This window comes from Procambarus clarkii, chromosome 65 (genome assembly GCF_040958095.1).
Source record: "Procambarus clarkii isolate CNS0578487 chromosome 65, FALCON_Pclarkii_2.0, whole genome shotgun sequence".
Classification (NCBI taxonomy): Eukaryota; Metazoa; Arthropoda; class Malacostraca; order Decapoda; family Cambaridae; genus Procambarus; species Procambarus clarkii.
In genome coordinates this window covers 24,855,169-24,880,736 of record NC_091214.1, presented here as the reverse complement: position 1 = coordinate 24,880,736, position 25,568 = coordinate 24,855,169, and the positions used below count along the sequence as shown (strand labels likewise).

Genomic DNA, 25,568 nt, shown 5'->3' with positions numbered 1-25,568 from the left:
CGTGTAAATAACAACCTAAGAACAGGTAGGAACTCTGGCAACATAAGTTTAATATTAACAGATGTGAAGGAACACATTATCTGCCTGTATAATTTACATGTATCAAAATGATTTTAAAGTAATGTATAAAGGAAATGGTTTTAACTTAGATTATTTTTTTAATTAAGATTAACTCAAGTGTACAGGATTAGGAATTGAAGTTTGTAATTTTTGTTGTTTAAATTTGTGTAATATAAATTCAGAAAGGTGATTCTGCTTTATAAAATATTTAGGATGGGATTTATTGTACTTGTATAAACAAATGTGTACCCTGCACATTAGTGGTCCACTATGCATACACTGTGGCCACTTGTGATTCTTGTGTACCTAGCGAACACCCAGGTGTACTTAGGTGAGTACACACCCGGCTTTACTCTGCTCTCCTAGCTAGCCTAGCCCGTCCTTCTAAGGTTTCTCAACGTCCAGAAACTGGCGTACTTAAGTTGTTATTATTAACATATTTATTGAGAAAAAATAATTACAATTTTGCCTAATCTGAGGAATTCAATTAGGTCTTATTAGAGTGAGGATAATGCTGGCAAGTGCCCTTATCCTAACCTTCCAGAGGACCCAACACAGAAAACGGGACTATGTCAATTCCGCGAGCCGCTACCATTTTCTACTACGACGATTTTTAGGTGCCCCTGTTACCTAGCAGTAAAATAGGTACCTGGGTGTTAGTCAGCTGTCACGGGCTGCTTCCTGGGGGTGGAGGCCTGGTCGAGGACCGGGCCGCGGGGACACTAAAAAGCCCCGAAATCATCTCAAGATAACCTCAAGATAGAGTATACGTCAAAATGTGACGTTCTATTAGGAGGACGGGTTACCCCAACACACGTACACACCCCTATCACTAGTCTCCTAGCCAACACTCCCACCCCCACAGACCCCGCTCAACCACCGTGCTCCACTAGCCTACAACACTCCCACCCCCACACACCCCGCTCAACCACCGTGCTCCACTAGCCTACACCACTCCCACCCCCACACACCCCGCTCAACCACCGTGCTCCACTAGCCTACACCACTCCCACCCCCACACACCCCGCTCAACCACCGTGCTCCACTAGCCTACACCACTCCCACCCCCACACACCCCGCTCAACCACCGTGCTCCACTAGCCTACACCACTCCCACCCCCACACACCCCGCTCAACCACCGTGCTCCACTAGCCTACAACACTCCCACCCCCACACACCCCGCTCAACCACCGTGCTCCACTAGCCTACACCACTCCCACCCCCACACACCCCGCTCAACCACCGTGCTCCACTAGCCTACACCACTCCCACCCCCACACACCCCGCTCAACCACCGTGCTCCACTAGCCTACACCACTCCCACCGGATGTAATAATGGAAGTTGTGTGGTATTTTCTTTTAGCTGAAGCCGATCTTAAGTTTATGTTTACTTAAGAAAACCTAAGTGAACATACTACTGTTCCATACAGTTTCACGGTATACGCATTAAATAATCTTTTTATCATTTACAAAGACAACTACCAATGAATAATGTCAAGGACTGATGTTTGCAACATTGGGATCTCTGGCAAGCTGCCACCAAGTGTCCTGACTGTAAAGGGAACATTGCTTGTATGATTATAATTGTTTTAAGTATTGTTATACTGATATCTAAGTCTTCATAATGTAAACATTTATACACTGGTTGTATATAACGCTCAGAAAACATACTCCATGTTATTTTTTTTCGTATGCCTGGTAGGCTGTGTTTAATCAGTTCTTCAGCAGTCTAAGCGTTAAAGAATTTTTAGCGTGTACGGCCAATCGTGGACCAGTTAGCCTACATGTGAGGTTCATTCTGTGGGTGTAGCCGTGCAGGGAAAGACAGGAGCAACCTCCCACCTTACTCGGTAAGTCTCGTGAGATTCTTGTCTAGGTCTATGATTATATTCATGTTCTTCTTAGTGAGTATTGAACAAAAGTCCTATATAACATCCGTTAATGTTGAGCCGCAATCAAGACCAGTAACATTCCACTAACCACATCCAACTTCCTTCCATAAATACTATCCCCTAACACCCCCCACCACACACACACACACGCGCATAGCATTCCCTCAAGTGTTCAACCTCCTGCATTCCACCACCTGCACCACTCCCACCATTCCACCACCTGCACCACTCCCACCATTCCACCACCTGCACCACTCCCACCATTCCACCACCTGCACCACTCCCACCATTCCACCACCTGCACCACTCCCACCATTCCACCACCTGCACCACTCCCACCATTCCACCACCTGCACCACTCCCACCATTCCACCACCTGCACCACTCCCACCATTCCACCACCTGCACCACTCCCACCATTCCACCACCTGCACCACTCCCACCATTCCACCACCTACACCACTCCCACCATTCCTCCACCTGCACCCCCCCCCCAACATACCCACCTGCACACCCCCCAACATACCCACCTGCACACCCCCCAACATACCCACCTGCACCACCCACTACCATCGACAGTTTCCCGGAAGGAAGTTGGTAATACAGTTAAAATTATACCCTTATTTTCAGTCAAATTTTTCCATTATAGCCATTAGTGCTAGAGCTTAAATGTCTGTCTTGTGAGGTCTCTTGAGGTAATGTCTAGCTGACTTGCTCTCAGTCTGGGTATTAGTGATGCAGAGGACTGTGTGTGTTATGAAAGCTAGCAGTTAAGAGTTGGTTCCTGGTGTGTGGGGGAGAATATTGGAGTGTAAGTGTGTACTTTCACTAGGAGTGTAGGTACAGGGGCAACCTGTGCTCTCTGGTAATATGTTGTATTATGAGGAGAAAGTTTTATGAGTATACATGACTATACAACACTTGGAGTGTGAGGAGGGAGGGCGGGCGCGGGGACCCGTCACTGGGACTATCAGGGATGCAAGAGAAACCGCTCGGGCTCACCATAGCCTGTGATACTTGGAACTTTTTGTTCCAACAACAATCCTAAACAACAAGAAGAGAAACCGTCGCTTGACTGACCAACAATACTCCAAGTGGTGGACTGAAGGAGAGGTCTAGCAGCTTACGGGCTCACCATAGCCCGTGCTACATGGACACTTCGTTCTGAGTAGGTAAATCTGAAACAGCAGCAGCTCATTGTCTGCCCCGCCGGCTACCATATGGGGTGCATCATGTATGAACTACGCTAATTAACTATACTACTTGCGTCTAGGAGGTATTTGGATGGGGTGGGCGGGGGACGGTCTATTAAGATGTGTAGCGGTGACTGGTGTGTGGGAGTGACTGGTCGCTGTATATGGGTCAGTGTTTTAAGATGTGTAAACAAAAGGGTGTGTAGGGTGTGTTGGGGTACTCACCTAGTTATACTTGCGGGGGGTTGAACTCTGGCTCTTTGGTCCCGCCTCTCAACTGTCAATCAACTGGTGTACAGATTCCTGAGCCTATTGGGCTCTATCATATCTACATTTCAAACTGTGTATGGAGTCAACCTCCACCACATCACTGCCTAATGCATTCCATTTGTCTACTACTCTAGGAAGGGGTGAATGTATAGGAGTGACTGATGAGGGATTCATGGGGTGGGGGTGATAGTATGAGGATGTCTACCTACATCCCCATCCTACCTAATAGTGACTGGAGGGATGTGTGATATAGTGCTTAATGACCATTTTGGGGTGACAGAAGATGTAGGGGCGACTGTACTCACCTAGTTGTGCTTGCGGGGGTTGAGCTCTGGCTCTTTGGTCAGGTGTGTGTGTTTCCCTGGTGCAAGGTGTCAGTCGGGTCAAGTGAAGGTTTACCATTTGTATTTGTTTACTTCTGTAATGATCCTGGTTAAAGGTATGGTCATCCAAACAAGTGGTCTTTCTCTCTGTGTGTGTTTCTCAGGCGCATTTGGGCCATACTTGCTTTCTCCGCCATTAATCTTATACTTGTAAAGACTCTGGCCGGAGTTTTTTGTGTTGTGTGCAGGGAAGATGGCGCCGTGAGCACCCTGGGTCTTTGTTCTCATCCTCCACCTCCTCCACCTTCTCTTCCTCTTCGCCACCTTACTTTACTCCACCTTCTGATCATCCACGTCTTCCTCCTTCACTTTCACCTTTTTTCTTCTCCACATCCTCCTCGCCTTCCTACTCCGTATCCTCTTACTCCTTGTCTTCGTTGTCCTCGTCGTCTTTCTTGTCCTCGTCCTCCTCCTCGTGCTCGTCGTCCACCACCCCTATCATCACCCCTCGCCATAACTTTAAGGCCAGACTCGACAAAGAGCTGGAACGCCAGGGAAAGTTATTTAACAAGGCAACAGGTACAAGAGTGGTGGCAGGCGGGGGGACATACAGAGCTAGACCACACTCTCCCCCCCCCTCCTCCCCTTGTAGTCACTGTGGGTCAAAATCCACATTTGTAGTTGAGATAAGCAATTTAGACGACTGTGGGCGTTGTGGGTGACACGGCTCAATATATCAAACTGGTTAAGGATCTTGAAGTGTGTCCCGTTAAACCCAATATTTTTATGACTGTAAATTGGCCGTAATTTGTGTTTGTGTGTCGTTGTCATTGTGGGGTTATTTATCACGGTGGGTTGGGCATTGTTACGAGATGTGTTTATTTAGAGTGGGCGCCTTCTATGGGAGGGAGGTGAGTGCTGTGGTGTCGAGAGAAGTGTGTGTGTGGTGGAGGGCGTGAGGGATGAGGCTCTCCAACAGGTTTTCATCTAAAAATATGCATTGTGTCATGGCAAACTTTAATATAAATTGATGGAGTGTGGGTGGTGGTGCTAGTGGCGGTGGTAGTGGTGGTGGTGTTGGTGCCAGTGGTGGTGCCAGTGGTGGTGCTAGTGGTGGTGCCAGTGGTGGTGCCAGTGGTGAGAGTTAGTGGTGGTGGTGGTGGTAAAGGTTGGATTGGGACATTTCAAAGGAGTCAAATTCTAATGTGAAAACATTGTAAATGGAGTGTCACCTGGGTTATATAATAAAAGCTGGGTTAATAATATATAGGCTATAAAGAGCAACAATATACAATTTATCGAAGATATACAAGTAGAAGAGGGGGGGGGGATGAATTAAAAAATCAAGCACGAATTAAAATTGAATTAAAAAATTTTGTTCAAGCGAGGCAGCTGTGTTTTACATGTCTAACCTACGCTTGAAACAATCAAGCGGTCCCACTTATCTCGGGAATCTGTACACCAGTTCACTGACAGTTGAGAGGCGGGACCAAAGAGCCAAAGCTCAACCCCCGCAAGGACCGTTAGGTGAGTACAATTAGGTGAATACTTGATTGTAATAAGAACATAAGAACAAAGGTAACTGCAGAAGGCCTATTGGCCCATACGAGGCAGCTCCTATCTATAACCTACCAATCCCACTCATATACATGTCCAACCCACGCTTGAAACAATCGAGGGACCCCACCACGTTAATGGTCCCATTTGTAATGCCGTGGTGGGAGATGATGGTTGGCACTGTTAATATGAGTGATGACGGGTGTTGTGGTAGTGATGATATTAATGGGGTTTTCGTAAGGAAAAAAAGGGCCCCTACCATTGGAAGAGATAATGGGTGTCTGTAACAGAATAGCAGGTAGTCTGCTCTTTCTTATCACAGCTCGTTGTAAAGCCTTAGGCCTAGCCTCGTATTCCTACAGTGGTATACGACCCACCAGACCTTGTGCTTCCAGACCTTGTCACTGCCGGGTAGGCCTAAATAAAATCGGTCCCGGAGATCCAGTTACCTCCAGGGTTCTAATCCACAACCTTCGGCTTGCCAGGCAACTGTGCCGCCTAGTACACTACACGAGTTATTAGTACATTTCTAGTTTCAATAGATATATATATATATATCTCGGTGGATGGGAAGGAAAAGGATGGGTAAATGATATAGGTCAGTTGTGAGGAATGGAAGGGGAGGGGGAAGGGAGTAATATATAGTACATAGAGAAAGAGAGAGAGAGAAAGAGAGAGAGAGAGAGTATTAATGAAATTACTGGTAGCCTATCAAGTCTCGACTAATCCTATTTATAAATTTCTATAATTTTTGTAAAACTTCAGTATTTAATGAAAAAGGTAATATATACCACTGAATAATAATACACTGCAAGCCGTGACTGCAATTAACACCTTGCCGGAATCGCTGTGTGTATTAGTGGCTTTAGGTATTTTTTTTTTTTTTTTTTTTTTTTTTTTTTTTTTTTTTTTTTTTTTTTTTTTTTATAGTAGCCTGGATGTGTCACAACGGAAAGGTTGATGATATTCTTGAGAGATATAAGAATTTTGCACCAAGATTGTAATATTTTGTTGAATTATCTGCAGGTGTCTTGCAATTTGTCTATACAGTATACCTAGGTCATAAAAGTATTTGTGTGTACGTCTGATAACATACTACTTGTGAAGGAGGAAATGTATATTTTTACCTCTCAAAATGTTTGGTAATGTGTTTATTTGTGATGTGTGTATATGTATATATTAACACGTTGTACTGAATGGGGTGAGAATAGCTTGAGCTACCTCATCCCTTTGTGTGTATTTTACCTCAATAAACTTATTTCAATTTCAATTTCAATTAGGTATTTTATGTTCTAGCTCTAATCTATAAATCTAACATTGTAACTCGTCTTCTATGTATCTACTTTTACCTGAATAAACATTTTGAATTTTCGAACTTGAATTAAGGCCTTTGCGTTGGCCTGTCATAGCCTGTGAAAATAGGCGTCTAAAATGGGGCACAAATTTTCAAGAAATAGATGGCCAAAGGCTTGGTTCCGTGTGTAAGTCTGTTCCTATCAGACTGAGCTGTTGTTGTTGTTGTTGTTGTTTAACATTCGCTACCTGGAACAAAAAGTTCCAAGCAGCACGGGCTATGGTGAGCCCGTAGTGGGCAGACTGAGCGTTGGTTGTTTACTGCTTCACTTCCCACACGACCTCCTTATTACCACAAATGTATATATATGTTCCCACGCTTATACTTCACACACTTATACTTCACACGCTTATACTTTACGTGCTGTTTTGTGTTACTGTAAAGTGTTGATTCGCCCAGTGTTTAGTGTCGAGCAGCACGACATACCTTTTAATCTGGTAAGGTGGTCAACCTCCTATTTTCAGTGAGAATTAGGCCTACTCCAGCCTGCAGCAGCCGGCGCCCTATGCTAAATGTAACCTTGTGTACTCATCTAGTTGTGCTTGCGGGGGTTAAGCTTCGGCTCTCTGGTCCCGCCTCTCAACTGTTAACCGGTGTAAAGATTCCTGGACCAATTAGGCTCTATCATATCTACATTTGGAACTATATCGAGTCCGCCTCCACCACATTACTTCCTAATACATTCCAATATGAGGTGATGGGGGTATACATAGACCTTTATAGTTTTTATATATAGGCCTATACCGTATATCATTGTAATACCCCGGAAAGGGATATTTCTCGTGTCAGTGGTCTCGAAAAATCATAAAGCCGGAATAGTAAGATACATAAATGGTGAATCGAAAGTAATGATTCGTTATGGCAACGATATACAAGTACAAATTAAACGATGATTTCCGGTGTTACTGAAAATAAGTTTTACGTGTCGGGAAGGTGGGGGGGGGGGTTATTGAGGACACTCACATCATTTGGTGTACGAGTTGTGGCGGTGTGTGAACTGTTCAAGAGGTTACCTCCCGCTCTTGTAATGATAATCCATGACTTGCAGTTTTGTCTACGTGCTGCGAGAGGAAAAACCTGTGGTGTGTAGTGTTAGAAGCGAGGATGAGAGGAAGAATATATATACACACACACACACACATTTGACCAAAGAGCCAAAGCTCAACCCCCGCAAGCACAAATAAGCGAGTACACTCACACCCATATGGTTCACATATGTTGTCACAACACATAAGATTCCCGTGTTGTCTAGTGGCTAGGATACGCGGCTCTCACCCGCGAGGCCCGGGTTCGATTCCCGGCACGGGAACCATGTGTTGGGATCGAACTGTTGACAACCCAACACATTTAATTTAGTTTATTCTGAATGGTTATCCTAATGCTTCGTTGTACTACAACGGGGTACATGAATCTGAACAGGTGTCAGCCTCAGCCGGACCTGTTGTCAGGTGCGACACACTTTGTGCCGAGGTCTGACAAAGGACAAGAAAATAAGATGGTATAAAACTTCATCATGGATATATTGTGATATATCTCTAATCACCTTATATACAATATTCTACATGTATGTATAATATATATATATATATATATATATATATATATATATATATATATATATATATATATATATATATATATATATATATAGTGTGCATTGTACACAAGTACAGTTAAATATATATGAGAGATACTACGACCATGCTACGGTCGTCTCTTGTCCTATTGATCTTCCCACTTATAAATCATCTACTTTCCTGCAATTTGTACCGCTATCAGGAAAATCAGCGCGTTACCTCCACGCCGACCTCTAAATCTCAAAGCTGTTATCTTCCATAACTTTGAAGAACGTCGACCATGCCTCGAGGTCCTCTTCCTTCATGAGGGTGGAGCACACTAACAGTTGGGTCCGTTGGTCACACATCCAAACGCGACGACAGCCTGTTGACTCAATGGAGGGGAGTAGATGTCTGTCTCTCCACATGCTCCGGCCAGCACACGTTACCTCGCCCGGTGGTTCTGATTGGCTAACAGAAATTCCCGCCACCGGACGAGCCATACCGTGCTGACCGTTAACGACCTCCATGGTTGTTAACCTCGTTCTTCCTGTAATAATGAACGTATGACTTAAATAATCGTGCCTTTTTGCGATGAAATAACACGATACGATATATCGTAACAACACACACTCACACACACTCACTCACACACACACACACACACACACACACACACACACACACACACACACACACACACACACACACACACACACACACAATCACTCACACGCTCACACACACTCACACACACTCAGCTACGAGGAAAGGCTAAAGGAGCTGAACCTCACATCCCTGGAAAACAGAAGAGTAAGGGGAGACATGATAACCACCTACAAAATTCTCAGGGGAATTGACAGGGTGGACAAAGACAAACTCTTCAGCACGGGTGGGACACGAACAAGGGGACACAGGTGGAAACTTAGTACCCAGATGAGCCACAGAGACGTTAGAAAGAATTTTTTCAGTGTCAGAGTAGTTAATAAATGGAATGCACTAGGAAGTGATGTGGTGGAGGCTGACTCCATACACAGTTTCAAATGTAGGTATGATAGAGCCCAGTAGGCTCAGGAATCTGTACACCAGTTGATTGACAGTTGAGAGGCGGGACCAAAGAGCCAAAGCTCAACCCCCGCAAGCACAATTAGGTGAGTACAATTAGGTGAGTACACACACTCACACACACTCACACACTCACACACGCTCACACACGCTCACACACACACACACACACACACACACACACACACACACACACACACACACACACACACACACACACACAGGTGGAAACTGAGTGCCCAAATGAGCCACAGAGATATTAGAAAGAACTTTTTTTAGTATCAGAGTGGTTGACAAATGGAATACACTAAGCAGTGATGTGGTGGAGGCTGACTCCATACACAGTTTCAAATTTAGATATGATAGAGCCCAGTAGGCTCAGGAATCTGTACACCAGTTGATTGACAATTGAGAGGCGGGACCAAAGAGCCAGAGCTCAACCCCCGCGAGCACAACTAGGTGAGTACACAGACGTACGTCAGCCAGCCAGAGAGACATGAGGGCCTCCGGGCAGGAAGAGGAGTCTTAACTAGTGAGGAACGTGGGATGACCTCTTAACACCTGACAATGGTAAATACCTGACTTCAGGAAGCCGCCTTCGCTCTTAGTCTCATCCCGTGTGTGACGAGTCCCACCTTAATACTTCACTGATACATCTAAACGACAGCTCGAGACAAAAGAAGATCCAATTTCCATACTAAAAGATTTTTACAACCATATAATAACCTCCAATCAAGTAGTTGATGCAGGAAAAAAAGTTGGAATACGACTTGAGGTCATCAAGAGAGTTGAGAGGACGAACACAAGAGATGCTCCATATAAAGGATCCGAAACTGAACAGGTTGCTGGGTTAATTTTTGTTTTAGAAGGGATTTAGGCTTAGAACTATGTTAGTGGATGACCTAGCATTATCGAGACATTGTAATAGGTTTCAATGATAGAGTGGATACCTTACCTTGAGGTTACCTTGAGGTGCTTCCGGGGCTTAGCTTCCCCGCGGCCCGGTCGTCGACCTGGCCTCCTGGTTGCTGGACTGATCAACCAGGCTGTTGGATGCGGCTGCTCGCAGCCTGACGTATGAGCCACAGCCTGGTTGATCAGGTAAGATGGATAGGTATATGGGTAACAAGGGTCAATTTGAAAAGGACCTTCCTAGTATGGACTAACCAGGACAAGGTCGGGATTTATCAAACATTTTCACAACCACTTACGAAACCTGTGCATCTTTCCTCACTCATGGTGGCTTTGTTTACATTAATTAAACACTTTGACTGAAGCAATACGAGGTTTTGTTTAATAATAATATTGGGTTGTGAAGCTTTGAAGCTCTTAAACAGTTAATTAAATGTAAACAAAGCCGCCATGATTAAGGAAAGATGTACAGGTTTCAAAGCCGGTGCTTGAAGATTCCTGGCCCAGCTGTGGTGCTCCCTAATTCTTCTTAGGTGAAAAATAGAGGTCGGTGGACGTATACCCTGGCCTCCCCAGCAGCCGCGTCCAACAGCCTGGTTGATCAGTCCAGCAACCAGGAGGCCTGGTCGACGACCGGGCCGCGGGGACACTAAGCCCCGGAAGCACCTCAAGGTAACCTCAAGGTAACCTCCCCTCCGTGTATTAAGACATGTATGGCTGGTCCTGAAGATCACTATCACCAGGGCTAGAGGACGAGGGACGGGGGATGTTATTGACATTTACGACCCCAGCGTCCCTTGGAAGGATAGGCCTTTCATGTCGTTGGCTTGTGGTATCGGGAATGAGGCCTTTTAACTTGGTTGTAAGAGCGGGGAGAGTTAGAGAGCGGACTACCACCGCTGAGTTAGGCCTTGTATGTAAATTAAATTTTAAAATTTTGCCCCGAGGGGCGAGTTTATTGGGCAGCGCCATTCATCCTGTGAGTGGACACACCGCCATAGCAGCATGTACAACACTCCCCAATAGGAAGAAAACCCGCTGGGTTGTTCATCCTGTCACTTGTACCCAGACACAGCTTGGACTTGCTTAACTGTCTCAAGTGAACAGCTTCTCAAACAAGAAGATTAACATCTGTCAACCCTTAAAAGCTTACGTTATCTTGCGGGTGCAAAATGGGGGAATCTTTTAAGAACAGTATCAATATTTGACAAATAGTGTTTCCCTAACTCAAACAGGATCTTGTATGGTCTAACCCTCAACACATTGTTCCCAGAGACTTGAATGAGAGACGGTAACTTAGGGGATAACTAACTTAACGCTAAGTTAAATTTCTCAATAGATTACTCCCAGGGAGACTTAAAATCCCCATTTGTGAACTGATCACCACCGAGACAGAATTAGCTGATACTAATCGTGAAGCCTTATTTAAAGATAGCAACAGCAACACACCTTACAACTGGAGAGGTCACATGTTTACTGGCGAAGAACATGTAGTAAGATATATTAACATTTTAAACATGACAACATTGATTAAATGTTACAAGATTTTTTGTACATTTGCGTCACCACTTTAGTTTGTACAAGAGAGATGCAACGGTGTGTAACTTCTCCTACCATCCACTGACCAAGGGAACCACGGACCAGTAGTTACGGACCAATCAACAGGGCAACGAACCAAGAGTTACGGACCAGTCAACAGGGCAACGAACCAAGAGTTACGGACCAGTCAACAGGGCAACGAACCAAGAGTTACGGACCAGTCAACAGGGCAACGAATCAAGAGTTACGGATCAGTCAACAGGTCAACGAACCAATAGAGCCACGAACCAGCAGAACAACGAACCAATAGAGCTATACGGACCAACAGAGCAATGAACCAATAGCCACAAACTAATAGATCAACAAAGCGAGCCACGAATAGAGAGAACCACAGAACGCAAACAGCTTCCAGGATCATGAATAAATCCACAAGGGCCGTGACGAGGATTCGAACCTGCGTCCGGGAGCATCCCAGACACATCCAGGATCATCATCGTTTAGATGTACTAGGGAACTAACGGTAGTACTAGAGATATGTGTATACACTCCTTGGGCGGCACTGATACCATTCTCCAGTTTGGCTATAACACCCACTGACACACTGGAGAAATATCACTTTGGTGTGTTTAGCGATTGATTGATTGATAAAGATTAAGCCACCCAAAAGGTGGCACGGGCATGAATAGCCCGTAAGTGGTGGCCCTTTTGAGCCATTACCAGTATCAAGAGCTGATACTGGAGATCTGTGGAGGTGCGACTGCACCCTGCGTGACGGGAGATGTCTCCCGTGTGGAGAAGGGATTCTGTGTTTAGCGCTTTCTCTTGATTGATAAAGATGAAGCCACCCAAGAGGTGGCACGGGCATGAATAGCCCGTAAGCTTTCTCTTGACCATTGCTTACTCAAATGGTTACTGTGGTTGGCTAAAAAATACAGACCTTTGGTGTATTCTGGTTAGCATTGTATATGTATGGTCACGCCTGGGGTGGAAAATAAGCTAAAATTAATTTATATTGTGTTTCTGCTCACGTGCCGAAGCGAATGCCATTCAGTACTTTAGTCTCATATCTGGGCTTGTATGAAAAAAAACATTAGGTTAGACTATTCATTTTTCATTTTATTTTTTTTATTATGCATCCCATACCCATCCCGTGGGTGGTGGTAGAAAGGGTTACAGAGGCAAATAATGGGTTCAGGAACTGAACCCATTAGTTTAGAACCCGTTCGGTTAGGTAAGCATGTGACAATCTTGTGTAGTTACACAATTGTTAATATTACATACACATGGACACATATACATATATCAGGAATCTGTATATCAGTTGATTGATAATTGAGAGGCGGGACCAAAGAGCCGAAGCTCAACTCCCGCAAGCACAACTAGGAGAGTACATGTACACAAGTACATATGCATGTCAATAATCTTTTTTATAACACAAGTGCTTTAATAAGAGTCTTCAATACATAAATTATTGAACCTCAGAACTTACCATAGACAACAAACTGAATTTGATTAGAATGTGAAAATAAAATTTGATTAGAATATTAGAATATAATTTGATTAGGATATCTCACTATCAAAGACCTTGGACATACCTTATCAGCTGTAATAAAATTGAACCCTACAATTATACTGTTAATATATATCTTTAAAATATAATGTCCGAAGTAGGAGGTCAGATGCTTGCGGGTAGTCTCGCCCAACTTTTATCATGGCTAGTTGAGGTCAGCCCACGTGCCATGTTTTAAGAAAAGTCAGCATCGTAAGTGCTCCCTCTGCGATTGTAATGAAGTCGGAAATAATATTGGAGGGTTGTGTTTTGTGCTTAATTGTTATCCTTCCACCGTTTACCCGGTTGAAATGGGGACGAGGGAGGGGGGGAGGGGTCAGGTCAGGAGGGAGAGAAGAAAAACTAAGGTGGAGAGGGGAGAGAGAGGATGTGAGAGAGGGTGGAGAAGGGGGGGGGGATATTGGAGGAGAAAGGTGAAGAGGGAGAGAGATGAAAAAGAGAGATAGAGAGACGCGTGTCCGTATATTACAGTGAAATGCAGTAGTCAGTAAGATAGTCGGTCACACAAGAGTGGGACTTGGCAATAACACTGAGAAATATGGACAAATGGCGTAATATGTGAGAGTTTAAAGCGCCCTTTGCACCGCCACCACTGGGAGCCAGATGGCGCAACATCCACCGTGTGTGTGGACATCAAATGTGAATAATGAGCTGTGTTGGTGGTACTGACCTCCGTAGAGTCAGAGAAGCTGTTCAATTACACGTGCTGTGGCACACGTTTTGTACAGGCGGAGGTCTCCGAGACAGCCATGAGACGGGAAATCGAACACGGCGTGGTTTGACTCCCACAGGTGGTTGCTTGACGGTATGCTATAAAGGAAGACTGGACGCTAGCCAGCTGGTGATACCTTGAGTTACCTTGATTAGTAGTGAAGATTGAGTGAAGATTAATGCCCTTAATAGGCAGACGATGAGTCACAATAACGTGGCTGAAGTATGTTGACCAGACCACACACTAGGAAGTGAAGGTGTAAACCCGATCGATGTTATTGTAGAATGATAAGGTTGTGGGCAGGAATTGGAGTACCAAACGTCCACTACTTTTCCTTAGTTTATTATAAAAATATATATATCTTGTACACCGGGCCAGGAGCTAGCTAGAGTGTGTAAGGGAGCGCGTGTAAACGCTCCGATGGCCCTGGCTGTCTCTGAAGGTCTGAGGGCTGCAGCAGGCGCAGGGCTACATCTTAATCTGCTGACAACGTTGTTGATACCTATTAAGTTGTTTAGCTTAGGAGGGTATTAGGTCACCCTATGTGTATGTCCATGGCGACTAACTGGCGTCCAACACCGCTCGGCATGCTATCATCGGCGTCCTCGGCGATCTGCATCGACAATCGATTTGAGAATGGTCCAGGACGGATCGAAACGTCGTCGTCCCTTCACTTGCTAGTGTGTGGTGTGATCAACGCCCTCAATATTCACTCCCCAGCCTGTAGGCTTAGCTCTGCCTTAGTGGGGTGATACACAGTAATTAACACATTACACAACAGTGAATACCAATACCTTATAAATAACTTTAAATGGACATTTAAACAGAGAGAAAAATGTTTGCTTACTAAGGAATTATCTGAATCATTGTTTTCTAAGTTGCTTGCTTATATGGTTATCATGTCTTGTGATAATGTTACCGCCTTGGGTGACTGAGCAAAAAGGCGAGATAAGAGCCATAAAGCTAAACAGTGTTGTTAGCATTAAGGCATAACAGTTGCTGGGAGAGTGTTTGTTATTAATCAGCTGATGTAAGCACAAGTGCAGGGGCACCACTTGACCCCCCGAGGTACGCACTTAATAAGTCACTTGACACTAAGTGGTTTTGACAACACTAGAGTTATACGTGAGTGAGTCACTTGCGCGATACCGTAACTCCTTGAGTATGATGACCTCATGTGAAAATATATATAATGTTTTTACCGAATTTGGTCATCTTGACGATAACTGCCTGGATACGATAACTACCTACGATATCCTCGAGTGGGACCTGACAGTTTAGTGGACAGCGCTTCGAATTCGTAGTCCAGAGGTTCCGGGTTCGATCCCCGATCGTAGTTTTCACTAATTTCCATATTTACGGTATAAAAAGTCGTAATTTAAAACTCCAAATATGTGCCATCAACCCGCATTCCTCTCCAAAATACGACTCAACAGTCATATTTCCGCTAGTGACCGTATTGGAAGGAACAGAGAGACGGTTGCCATGACATAGAGGAGAGGGGATAAAAGTAGAGATTTGGAGACGTTATGGCTGAAACGTGGGAGAGGGAGAGATGATATCTCAGGAGTGAGGGCCGAGGAGGTGGAGAGGGAGAGATGATATCTCAGGAGTGAGGGCCGAGGAGGTGGAGAGGGAGAGATGATATCTCAGGAGTGAGGGCCGAGGAGGCGAATACTTCCCGAGGGACGGATATCATGTGAGGGTCAACCAGTGATCTGTGAATGAATGAATAAATGAATGAATAAATGAATGAATGAGTGGATACTCCCGACCTTTGTTTCTCTTCAACCTTATAAGCAGAAGTGTTTCCTTAGGCAGACGATGAGTCACAATAACGTGACTAAAGTATGTTGACCAGACCGAACACTAGAAGGTGAAGGGACGACGACGACGTTCCGGTCCGTCCTGGACCATTCTCAAGTCTATTGTCGACTTGAGAATGGTCCAGGACGGACCGAAACGTGGTCGTCCCTTCACCTTCTAGTGTGTGGTCTGGTCAACAAGTGTTTCCTTACATCCCTACAACTCGTCTGGTTGTGCTTACCTAACTGCACCTGTGGGGGAGTGAGATTTACCTGCCCCTGCCTCATAACTATTGTAATTAGTCACCCTAATGCTCCTGTTCACCTAGCAGTAAATAGGTACCTGGGAGTTAGACAGCTGCTACGGGCTTGACGTTCCAGTACTCTTTCATGTTGCTTCTCCAGCCTGTGTTCGAGGCTCCCTCCAATTTACAAACCTCCAATTACCTCCAATTTACAATTTACAAACCCGCGCGACAAGTGTGTGTTGTATTGCATACTTCTGTTTAATACTTAGTGTTCCCGTCTTGCAGCTGTGGCCCGAGGTCTGTTGTACCTTATCTGAGGCTTGGGGGTTACATCCAGTCCCTTCTCGTTAGAGTTCCCAATGTCAAGAAGCTATTGTACTAAAGTGCCTTGTCCTGGCCTACCATTGGACCCGTCTAATTGTGCTTGCGGGGGTTGAACTCTGGCTTTTTGGTCCCGCCTCTCAACTGTTAGTCAACTGGTGTACAGGTTCCTGAGCCTACTGGGCTCTATCATATCTACACTTGAAGCTGTGTATGGAGTCAGCCTCCACCACATCACTGCCTAATGCATTCCATTGTGTGTGTGTGTGTGTGTGTGTGTGTGTTTGTGTGTGTGTAGATTTGGCACGTGTGTGGGCTACGGGATATGTTTGCCTGTTGTCAGCGCTCCAAACAGCATAGCCAAATTGCTTTTAGGAGGGCCTCAGGAATGCAAGAGTGCATGCGAGCAGCAAAGCATGTTTTATATTCTATGCAGCCTGGGTATCTGGCCGGCCGTAGAAGGAGATATGATGATGCGCGTAAAACTGCCTCCGACATCAACAATGCACCAGGAGACATTATCTGTACGTTATCTGTATGTTACCTGTACGTTACCTGTACGTTACCTGTACGTTACCTGTGCTCTCATTACCTCTGACAGAACACAGGCCATTGGAATTAGATCACCATTGCTGTCGCCTTTTTGTACTCGATTGATTTTCTTGTAAGTTTTCATAATTCATTTTGATTACGAATGGATTGTATATATTGGTGTATACTGGCACCAGGATTTTCATTTAGTCCACAGGTGAGAAGATGGTTGTAGGGGAGTCCACAGGTGAGAAGATGGTTGTAGGGGAGTCCACAGGTGAGAAGATGGTTGTAGGGGAGTCCACAGGTGGGAAGATGGTTGTAGGGGAGTCCACAGGTGAGAAGATGGTTGTAGGGGAGTCCACAGGTGAGAAGATGGTTGTAGGGGAGTCCACAGGTGAGAAGATGGTTGTAGGGGAGTCCACAGGTGAGAAGATGGTTGTAGGGGAGTCCACAGGTGGGAAGATGGTTGTAGGGGAGTCCACAGGTGAGAAGATGGTTGTAGGGGAGTCCACAGATGAGAAGATGGTTGTAGGGGAGTCCACAGGTGAGAAGATGGTTGTAGGGGAGTCCACAGGTGAGAAGATGGTTGTAGGGGGAGTCCACAGGTGAGAAGATGGTTGTAGGGGAGTCCAAAGGTGGACAAATGGGAATGAAACATTAAAGGTTGTGAACTAGCATAATAGCTGTGTTATAATTTCTAATCCAAGAGTGTCTGGCTGATTAAGTAGACGAAGGCTTCTTGGGACGTTCTCTTATTTCTTAAGTGAGAATATTAAAAAGTCTTGGGTAGTTGGGTAGTTTTGCAAGCCTTAAATGGAGCTGTTAGTATATATTTCCCAACATATTTCAATCCACGTTTAAGAGAAGTCGAGGAAATCTTATGGAATTTAAGAATTGTTAAGGGTCCAGATGTGATAAGAAATTGATTTATTGTCTTATCTTTTTCTCTTCGGTCAGTATCTTGATCCTCCCGTACGGGCGAGAGTGCTAGAGGTTTGTTGTTGTTGTTGCTTTAGATTCAGTTGCTGGGAACCAAAAGTTGCAAGTAGCACAGGCTATGGTGAGCCCGTAGTGGACTTACCTGGCACAGGAGCGGGGCAAGTAGCACGGGCTATGGTGAGCTCGTAGTGGACTTACCTGGCACAGGAGCGGGGCAAGTAGCACGGGCTATGGTGAGCCCGTAGTGGACTTACCTGGCACAGGAGCGGGGCAAGTAGCACGGGCTATGGTGAGCCCGTAGTGGACTTACCTGGCACAGGAGCGGGGCAAGTAGCACGGGCTATGGTGAACCCGTAGTGGACTTACCTGGCAGAGGAGCGGGGCAAGTAGCACGGGCTATGGTGAGCCCGTAGTGGACTTACCTGGCACAGGAGCGGGGCAAGTAGCACGGGCTATGGTGAGCCCGTAGTGGACTTACCTGGCACAGGAGCGGGGCAAGTAGCACAGGCTATGGTGAGCCCGTAGTGGACTTACCTGGCACAGGAGCGGGGCAAGTAGCACGGGCTATGGTGAGCCCGTAGTGGACTTACCTGGCACAGGAGCGGGGCAAGTAGCACGGGCTATGGTGAACCCGTAGTGGACTTACCTGGCACAGGAGCGGGGCAAGTAGCACGGGCTATGGTGAGCCCGTAGTGGACTTACCTGGCACAGGAGCGGGGCAAGTAGCACGGGCTATGGTGAGCCCGTAGTGGACTTACCTGGCACAGGAGCGGGGCAAGTAGCACAGGCTATGGTGAGCCCGTAGTGGACTTACCTGGCACAGGAGCGGGGCAAGTAGCACGGGCTATGGTGAACCCGTAGTGGACTTACCTGGCACAGGAGCGGGGCAAGTAGCACGGGCTATGGTGAGCCCGTAGTGGACTTACCTGGCACAGGAGCGGGGCAAGTAGCACGGGCTATGGTGAGCCCGTAGTGGACTTACCTGGCACAGGAGCGGGGCAAGTAGCACGGGCTATGGTGAACCCGTAGTGGACTTACCTGGCACAGGAGCGGGGCAAGTAGCACGGGCTATGGTGAGCCCGTAGTGGACTTACCTGGCACAGGAGCGGGGCAAGTAGCACGGGCTATGGTGAACCCGTAGTGGACTTACCTGGCACAGGAGCGGGGCAAGTAGCACGGGCTATGGTGAGCCCGTAGTGGACTTACCTGGCACAGGAGCGGGGCAAGTAGCACGGGCTATGGTGAGCCCGTAGTGGACTTACCTGGCACAGGAGCGGGGCAAGTAGCACGGGCTATGGTGAGCCCGTAGTGGACTTACCTGGCACAGGAGCGGGGCAAGTAGCACGGGCTATGGTGAACCCGTAGTGGACTTACCTGGCACAGGAGCGGGGCAAGTAGCACGGGCTATGGTGAACCCGTAGTGGACTTACCTGGCACAGGAGCGGGGCAAGTAGCACGGGCTATGGTGAGCCCGTAGTGGACTTACCTGGCACAGGAGCGGGGCAAGTAGCACGGGCTATGGTGAGCCCGTAGTGGACTTACCTGGCACAGGAGCGGGGCTGTGTGCTGGAGGTTATGTGCACTCCAGATGTGTCCTGGCGTATACACCCCGAGTGCACTTTAATCCTTAACTGTGTTAGGGATTAGAGTGTACCTGCGGGGTCATACCTGCTTGATAAGCAGTTACAGTACCAGGTACACCTGTTACATACAAGGAAAGGTGCAGTTTGTACTTCAAACGGTACTTCAAACCCGGCTGGTTTGAAGTATCAGAGAAGTTTGAAGAACTGTCAATCAACTGTTTTGCTATTTATTTTTTCCTCACACACACTCACACCCCAGGAAGCAGCCCGTGACAGCTGACTAACTCCCAGGTACCTATTTACTGTTTGGTAGCAGGGGCATTCAAGGGGGAAAAAAACTTTGCCCATTTGTTTCTGCCTAGTGCTGGAATCGAACCCGCGCCGCAGAATTACGAGTCGTGCGCGCTATCCAGCAGGCTGCTGTGAGTGAGGAGATGTGCGAGGGGCTGAGAAGGCTAGCGGAGTGGAGAGGTGGATAGGGAGGATAGTGGAGTGTGTGTGACCGTAAGCGTGGCGCGGGTCTGCTTGTGTTCTCAATGACCAGGTGGTGGAGGCGCCGGACTCATAGTCATTACCTCCACGTATACAGGTGCTCCTCCTCCTCCTGGGTACTACATGGAGGTCGTCCGGTTTCTTCCCTGTGTGTGTGTGTGCTTTCCAGTAGCAGGGGTTAGCTCTTGGGCCCGCCTCTATACGGGCTACTCATGACCGTGCCAGCTCTTCAATGGGCTTAATCTTCATCAATCTAGATCTATGTCACATCAATTTTTAGAACTGTGGATTGAAGTGGCCTCATTAAAGGCTACTAAAGTGATTGTGAAGGCTCGTTAAAGTGGCGGCTGAGGGGCACTACCAGGTCGTCTACACCAATATTATCCCTGGGTTGTGACGGGTAGTGTAGAGCTGGGGGGGGGGGTTACGTCAACCTCTCCACCACTTCATCGGGGGTATGACTGGGAATATAGGAAGCGTTGTATTATAGACTGGTCGTATCTGGAACCACAGCTGTATTATCTTAAGTGATTGTCTCAGTCACGTGCGCTTGTATACACACTCACACACTCACACTCACACACACACTCACACACACACACACACACACACACACACACACACACACACACACACACACACACACACACACACACACACACACACACGAATACATACACAAGGGCCTCGCGGCTGAGCGGATAGAGCTATGGGGTCGTAGTCCTAATGGCCCGGGTTCGATTCTCAGCGAAGGCGGAAACAAATGAAGTCTCTCTCTCTCTCTCTGTTAAGTGTACATTGTGATATAACCTGCCAGTTTGATATTGAAGAATGTGAACAATACAGTAAGGCATTATGAACAATAATGTGAACAATACAGTAAGGCATTATGAACAATAATGTGAACAATAGAGATAATATAATACACTACTAATTTAACACCGGTTTGGTTGTTTCCAGGTTGTGATGCCGGCAGGCTGTCCCCTCAAGTGAGTACCCGCACTCTGTGTGTGTGTGTGTGTGTGTGTGTGTATGTGTGTGTGTGTGTGTGTGTGTGTGTGTGTGTGTGTGTGTGTGTGTGTGTGTGTGTGTGTATGCGCGTGCGCGTTGGGGGGTTTGGTAGGGTGTGCGGTACTTGTGTTAAGATGTAATTAAGGCAGCATATCACCTCTTAATAAGCTCCTGGAGGTGTCATAAGCACGCCTCTTGGGGGGACCTCCAGTCACAGCTCTCAAGGTGTTGTCAAGGGCAGCTCCTCTCTTTAGGCGAGACTCGAACTCCCGTCCCTCGGAAGCATTAAACAAAATTAATAACAAAACTGCTGCAGTTGCATTTTTATAATTTGTATACAATCACGTTATCTACAAGATAAGTTGGGTTTATCTCCCTTTGAGATAAGTACTCAACAGATAAGGCGGTAATGTACCCTATACCCCATCCCGTGAGTGGTATGGGATCCCATACCCATCCCGTGAATGGTAGGGATCCCATACCCATCCCGTGAATGGTAGGGGATCCCATACCCATCCCGTGAATGGTAGGGGATCCCATACCCAACCCTGAATGGTAGGGGATCCCATACCCAACCCTGAATGGTAGGGGATCCCATACCCATCCCGTGAATGGTAGGGGATCCCATACCCATCCCGTGAATGGTAGGGGATCCCATACCCATCCCGTGAATGGTATTTGAAACAGATTACAGCGACACATAATGGGCTCAGAAACAACGCCAAACTTCATGTAGCTAAGCAAGTAACAGTCTCGCGAAACTTTAGTTACACCATTTAATAGCAAATAGTCTTTTTATATCACAAGTGATTTGAGTTGGGTTTAATCATCTCCGAGGGACGGTGGCTTGATTGTGAGATAAGTTGGTGTGATTGTATACAGCGAGGGTCAGTAGTTGGTGACGGGATTGTTAGTGTTGTGTGTTCATTGTTGAGGTTCGTGTGTGTCACTGTGCTTGGATTGTGCTCAAGGCATCTCAAAGTAGGTCCTGTTCACCCTCTTGTGAGTTCTGTATCGTATGTTCACACACACACACACACACACACACACACACACACACACACACACACACACACACACACACACACACACACCGATGTCAAGGATAAGACTAAACTGGAAAAGGTTCAAAGGTTTGCCACCAGACTAGTACCCGAGCTGAGAGGTATGAGCTACGAGGAGAGACTACGGGAATTAAACCTCACTTCGCTGGAAGACAGAAGAGTTAGGGGGGACATGATCACCACATTCAAGATTCTGAAGGGGATTGATAGGGTAGATAAAGACAGTCTATTTAACACAAGGGGAACACGCACAAGGGGACACAGGTGGAAACTGAGTGCCCAAATGAGCCACAGAGATATTAGAAAGAACTTTTTTAGTGTCAGAGTGGTTGACAAATGGAATGCACTAGGAAGTGATGTGGTGGAGGCTGACTCCATACACAGTTTCAAGTGTAGATATGACAGAGCCCGATAGGCTCATGAATCTGTACACCTGTTGATTGACGGTTGAGAGGCGGGACCAAAGAGCCAGAGCTCAACCCCCGCAAACACAACTAGGTGAGTACAACTAGGTGAGTACACTGCTGTCACGCGTAGACATTTTGATGATGCATTTGATGTTAAGTTAGGAGCAGCTTTACAATGAAACACATCTTTCACTATCATTCTCTCCCCTTATCTTCCTTTTATCTCCCTCCCTCTCCCCACCCTTCCCCTTCTATACCCCCTCCTTCCTCCCCCACACCGCACCCACCATTGGGTCCACCAACTTTCACTAATCACACGCCCAGTTTGGTGGTAGTTTAGGTGTAGTGGTTGTTTACCACCAGCAGCAGCAGGTGGTGGTGGTGGTGATGATGGTGGTGGAAGTCATGGTTTAAAAGAAATGATGCAGGTGTTTGCCTAATTGTACACCTGTTTACCTGTTTTTTACCATGCACCTGTTTACCTAATTGTGCCTGGAGGGTCGAGCTGTTAGCTCTTGGTCCCCGTCGTCGTAACTGTAAAACAGATCAAAGCCTTGTCTATAAATTCATTAAAAGCAAGCTGCATGTAAAAGATAAAATTCGGAGATTGAGAACGGGGAACAGGACTACCGAGAATGAAAAAGAAATGTGTGAGATGATAGATGGACGGTTCCAAAGTGTGTTTGTACAAAATGAGGATTTCAGAGAGATTCCAGAGCACGCCATAGACTACATAGAGGTATCTCAAGACGAAGTGGAAAAATTACTCAAGGGGCTAGGAAGAAATAAAGCAGTTGGACCTAATGGAGTTTCACCTTGGGTGCTGCGAGAATGTGCAACTGAGCTGAGCATTCCACTCCAATTAATATTCCAGACATCCTTGTGCACAGGAATCTTAGCAGATAGTTTAGTTTAGTTCATTTATTATGCACCCCATACCCATCTTGTGGGCGGTAGTGGGAAAGGGTTACAGAGGCACATAATGGGCTCAGGGACTGAACCCCACAATTCATTTAGCTAAGCAAGTTACAATCTTGATGAGCTAGTTACAAAATTCAATATAAGTCATCACATCAACAATGGGTTCGAGATCGACCTCAAGTACAGATGGAAAAATGCAAACATAATACCAGTCTATAACAATGGTAGTGGAGAGGAAGCTCTAAATTATAGACCCGTGTCATTAACAAGCGTGGTAGTCAAGATGGAGAGGAAACTCTAAATTATAGACCCGTGTCATTAACAAGCGTGGTAGTCAAGATGGAGAGGAAACTCTAAATTATAGACCCGTGTCATTAACAAGCGTGGTAGTCAAGATGGAGAGGAAACTCTAAATTATAGACCCGTGTCATTAACAAGCGTGGTAGTCAAGATGGAGAGGAAACTCTAAATTATAGACCCGTGTCATTAACAAGCGTGGTAGTCAAGATGGAGAGGAAACTCTAAATTATAGACCCGTGTCATTAACAAGCGTGGTAGTCAAGATGGAGAGGAAGCTCTAAATTATAGACCCGTGTCATTAACAAGCGTGGTAGTCAAGACACTTGCAAAAATAGTTAAAGCCAAATGGGTTGAACACTTGGAGAGTAATGACATAGTAACGGACGGACAGTATGGTTTTCGAACAGGAAGATCCTGTGTAACACATCTACTTAGTTTTTATGATAGAACCACAGAGATACTACAGGAAATAGGTGGTTGGCTTGAGTGTCTATCTGGACCTAAAAAAGGCTTTTAATAGTCCCAAAGAAGAGGCTGTTCTGAAAACTGGAACATGCTGGAAGGGGTGACAGGGAGACTTCTGACATGGATGAAAAGTGTTCTGACAGACAGATGAGGGCAGTAATCAGGAGACAATGTATCTGACTGGAGGAGTGTTACTAGCAGAGTACCACAGGGTTCAGTTCTTGCACCAGTAATGTTCATCATCTACATAAACCATCTACCAGAAGAAATACAGAATTGTATGAACATGTTTGCGGATGATGCTAAGATACTGGGGAAGATAGGAGACACAGACGATTGTAATGCCGTTCAAATTGATCTAGATAAAATAAGTGCTTGGAGCGTAAAGTGGCAAATGAAATTCAATGTGGATAAATGCCATGTTATGGAATGTGGAATCGGAGAAAATAGACCTCACACAACTTACTAATTATGTGGAATGGCATTACAGAACTCTTAATAAAGAACAAGACCCGGGATGGTTGTGGGTGGTAAGCTGTCGCCAGAGGAACACACAAAGAACATTGTGAGAGGAGCGTAATGCGTCACTTTCCAACTTCACACTTGCTTCTAATTATATGGATGGTGAAATACTAAAGAAACTGTTCATGACTTTTGTGAGACCAAAACTGGAATATGCAGCAGTTGTATGGTGACCAAATCTCAAGAAACTGGAAAAGGTGTAAAGGCATGCTACAAAATGGCTTTCGGGACTGAAAGAGTTGGGAGAGACTAGAGGCGTTAAACATGTCAAAACTAGAAGATAGAAGAGGCGAGATGATCACCACTTATCAAAGAGCTCAACCCCCCCACAAGCACGACTGGGCGAGTACTGTTGTGTGAGGCGGGTGTGTGTGTGTGTGTGTGTGTGTGTGAGAGAGAGAGTTTCCAAAACAGGAATGGTATGTAATACACACGCGAACACCATGGAGAAATACAGAAAATATCTAATTATTCGTTAAACCGGTCATCAGAGATTTTCCTGTGAAGTAGAGTATACATTATGAGACGGGAAGCGAGGTGTTCCTGACACCTGGGTGTACTTCAATACCAACATAGCTGCCTTCTAAGTCAAATTTAGAGTTATTAAAGGACATAATGAAGCTGCAATATTTGTCTGAAACAGTGGACAAGGTAAGTATATAGTATTGAGGAGGAGGAGGGTAGGGAGGGAGGCAGAGGAGGGTAGGGAGGGAGGCAGAGGAGGGTAGGGAGGGAGGCAGAGGAGTGTAGGGAGGGAGGAAGAAGGAGGGTAGGGAGGGAGGCAGAGGAGGGTAGGGAGGGAGGAAGAAGGAGGGTAGGGGGGGAGGGAAGCTGCTCTCATCTCCAGGGAGCCTGGAGGCGTCCCGGACGTGCATGACTCACTCTGCACCTCTTCCTCCTTTGAATAGGCTTATGGCACGCTCTAATAGTGTAGGTGTATGTGGGGGGGGGG

At 46.1% G+C, this 25,568-nt stretch overlaps 2 protein-coding genes and 1 non-coding gene across 12 annotated transcripts in view; all 3 read left to right on the top strand.

Moving 5' to 3' along the window:
• Window positions 1-25,568, top strand: part of Kank (kank) — a 109,917-nt gene that overhangs the window by 911 nt on the left and 83,438 nt on the right. For 8 of the 10 annotated variants that reach the window (XM_069309650.1, XM_045763207.2, XM_045763208.2 and 5 more), the window contains exon 2: window positions 20,887-20,915. The exons of 1 other annotated variant lie outside the window; for it this stretch is intronic. The gene's annotated coding sequence lies outside the window, so the exon portion shown is untranslated. Of the gene's footprint in view, window positions 1-1,812; window positions 1,912-20,886; window positions 20,916-25,568 lie in introns of all 10 variants that reach the window. One more of the 10 variants, XM_045763205.2, reaches the window with a different exon arrangement.
• TRNAE-CUC (transfer RNA glutamic acid (anticodon CUC)) lies at window positions 7,888-7,959 on the top strand. Its single transcript has one exon. It is a non-coding gene; the product is annotated as a tRNA-Glu (tRNA).
• LOC138355027 (sperm acrosomal protein FSA-ACR.1-like) lies at window positions 17,135-17,521 on the top strand. The gene has a single exon (XM_069309739.1). It carries the CDS (start codon window positions 17,135-17,137, stop codon window positions 17,519-17,521), a length of 387 nt encoding a protein of 128 aa, XP_069165840.1.

What these genes read in the sequence shown, in the direction of transcription:
- LOC138355027 (XM_069309739.1), top strand. Translation starts at nt 17,135, where the DNA reads ATGGTTGTAGGGGAGTCCACAGGTGAGAAGATGGTTGTAGGGGAGTCC.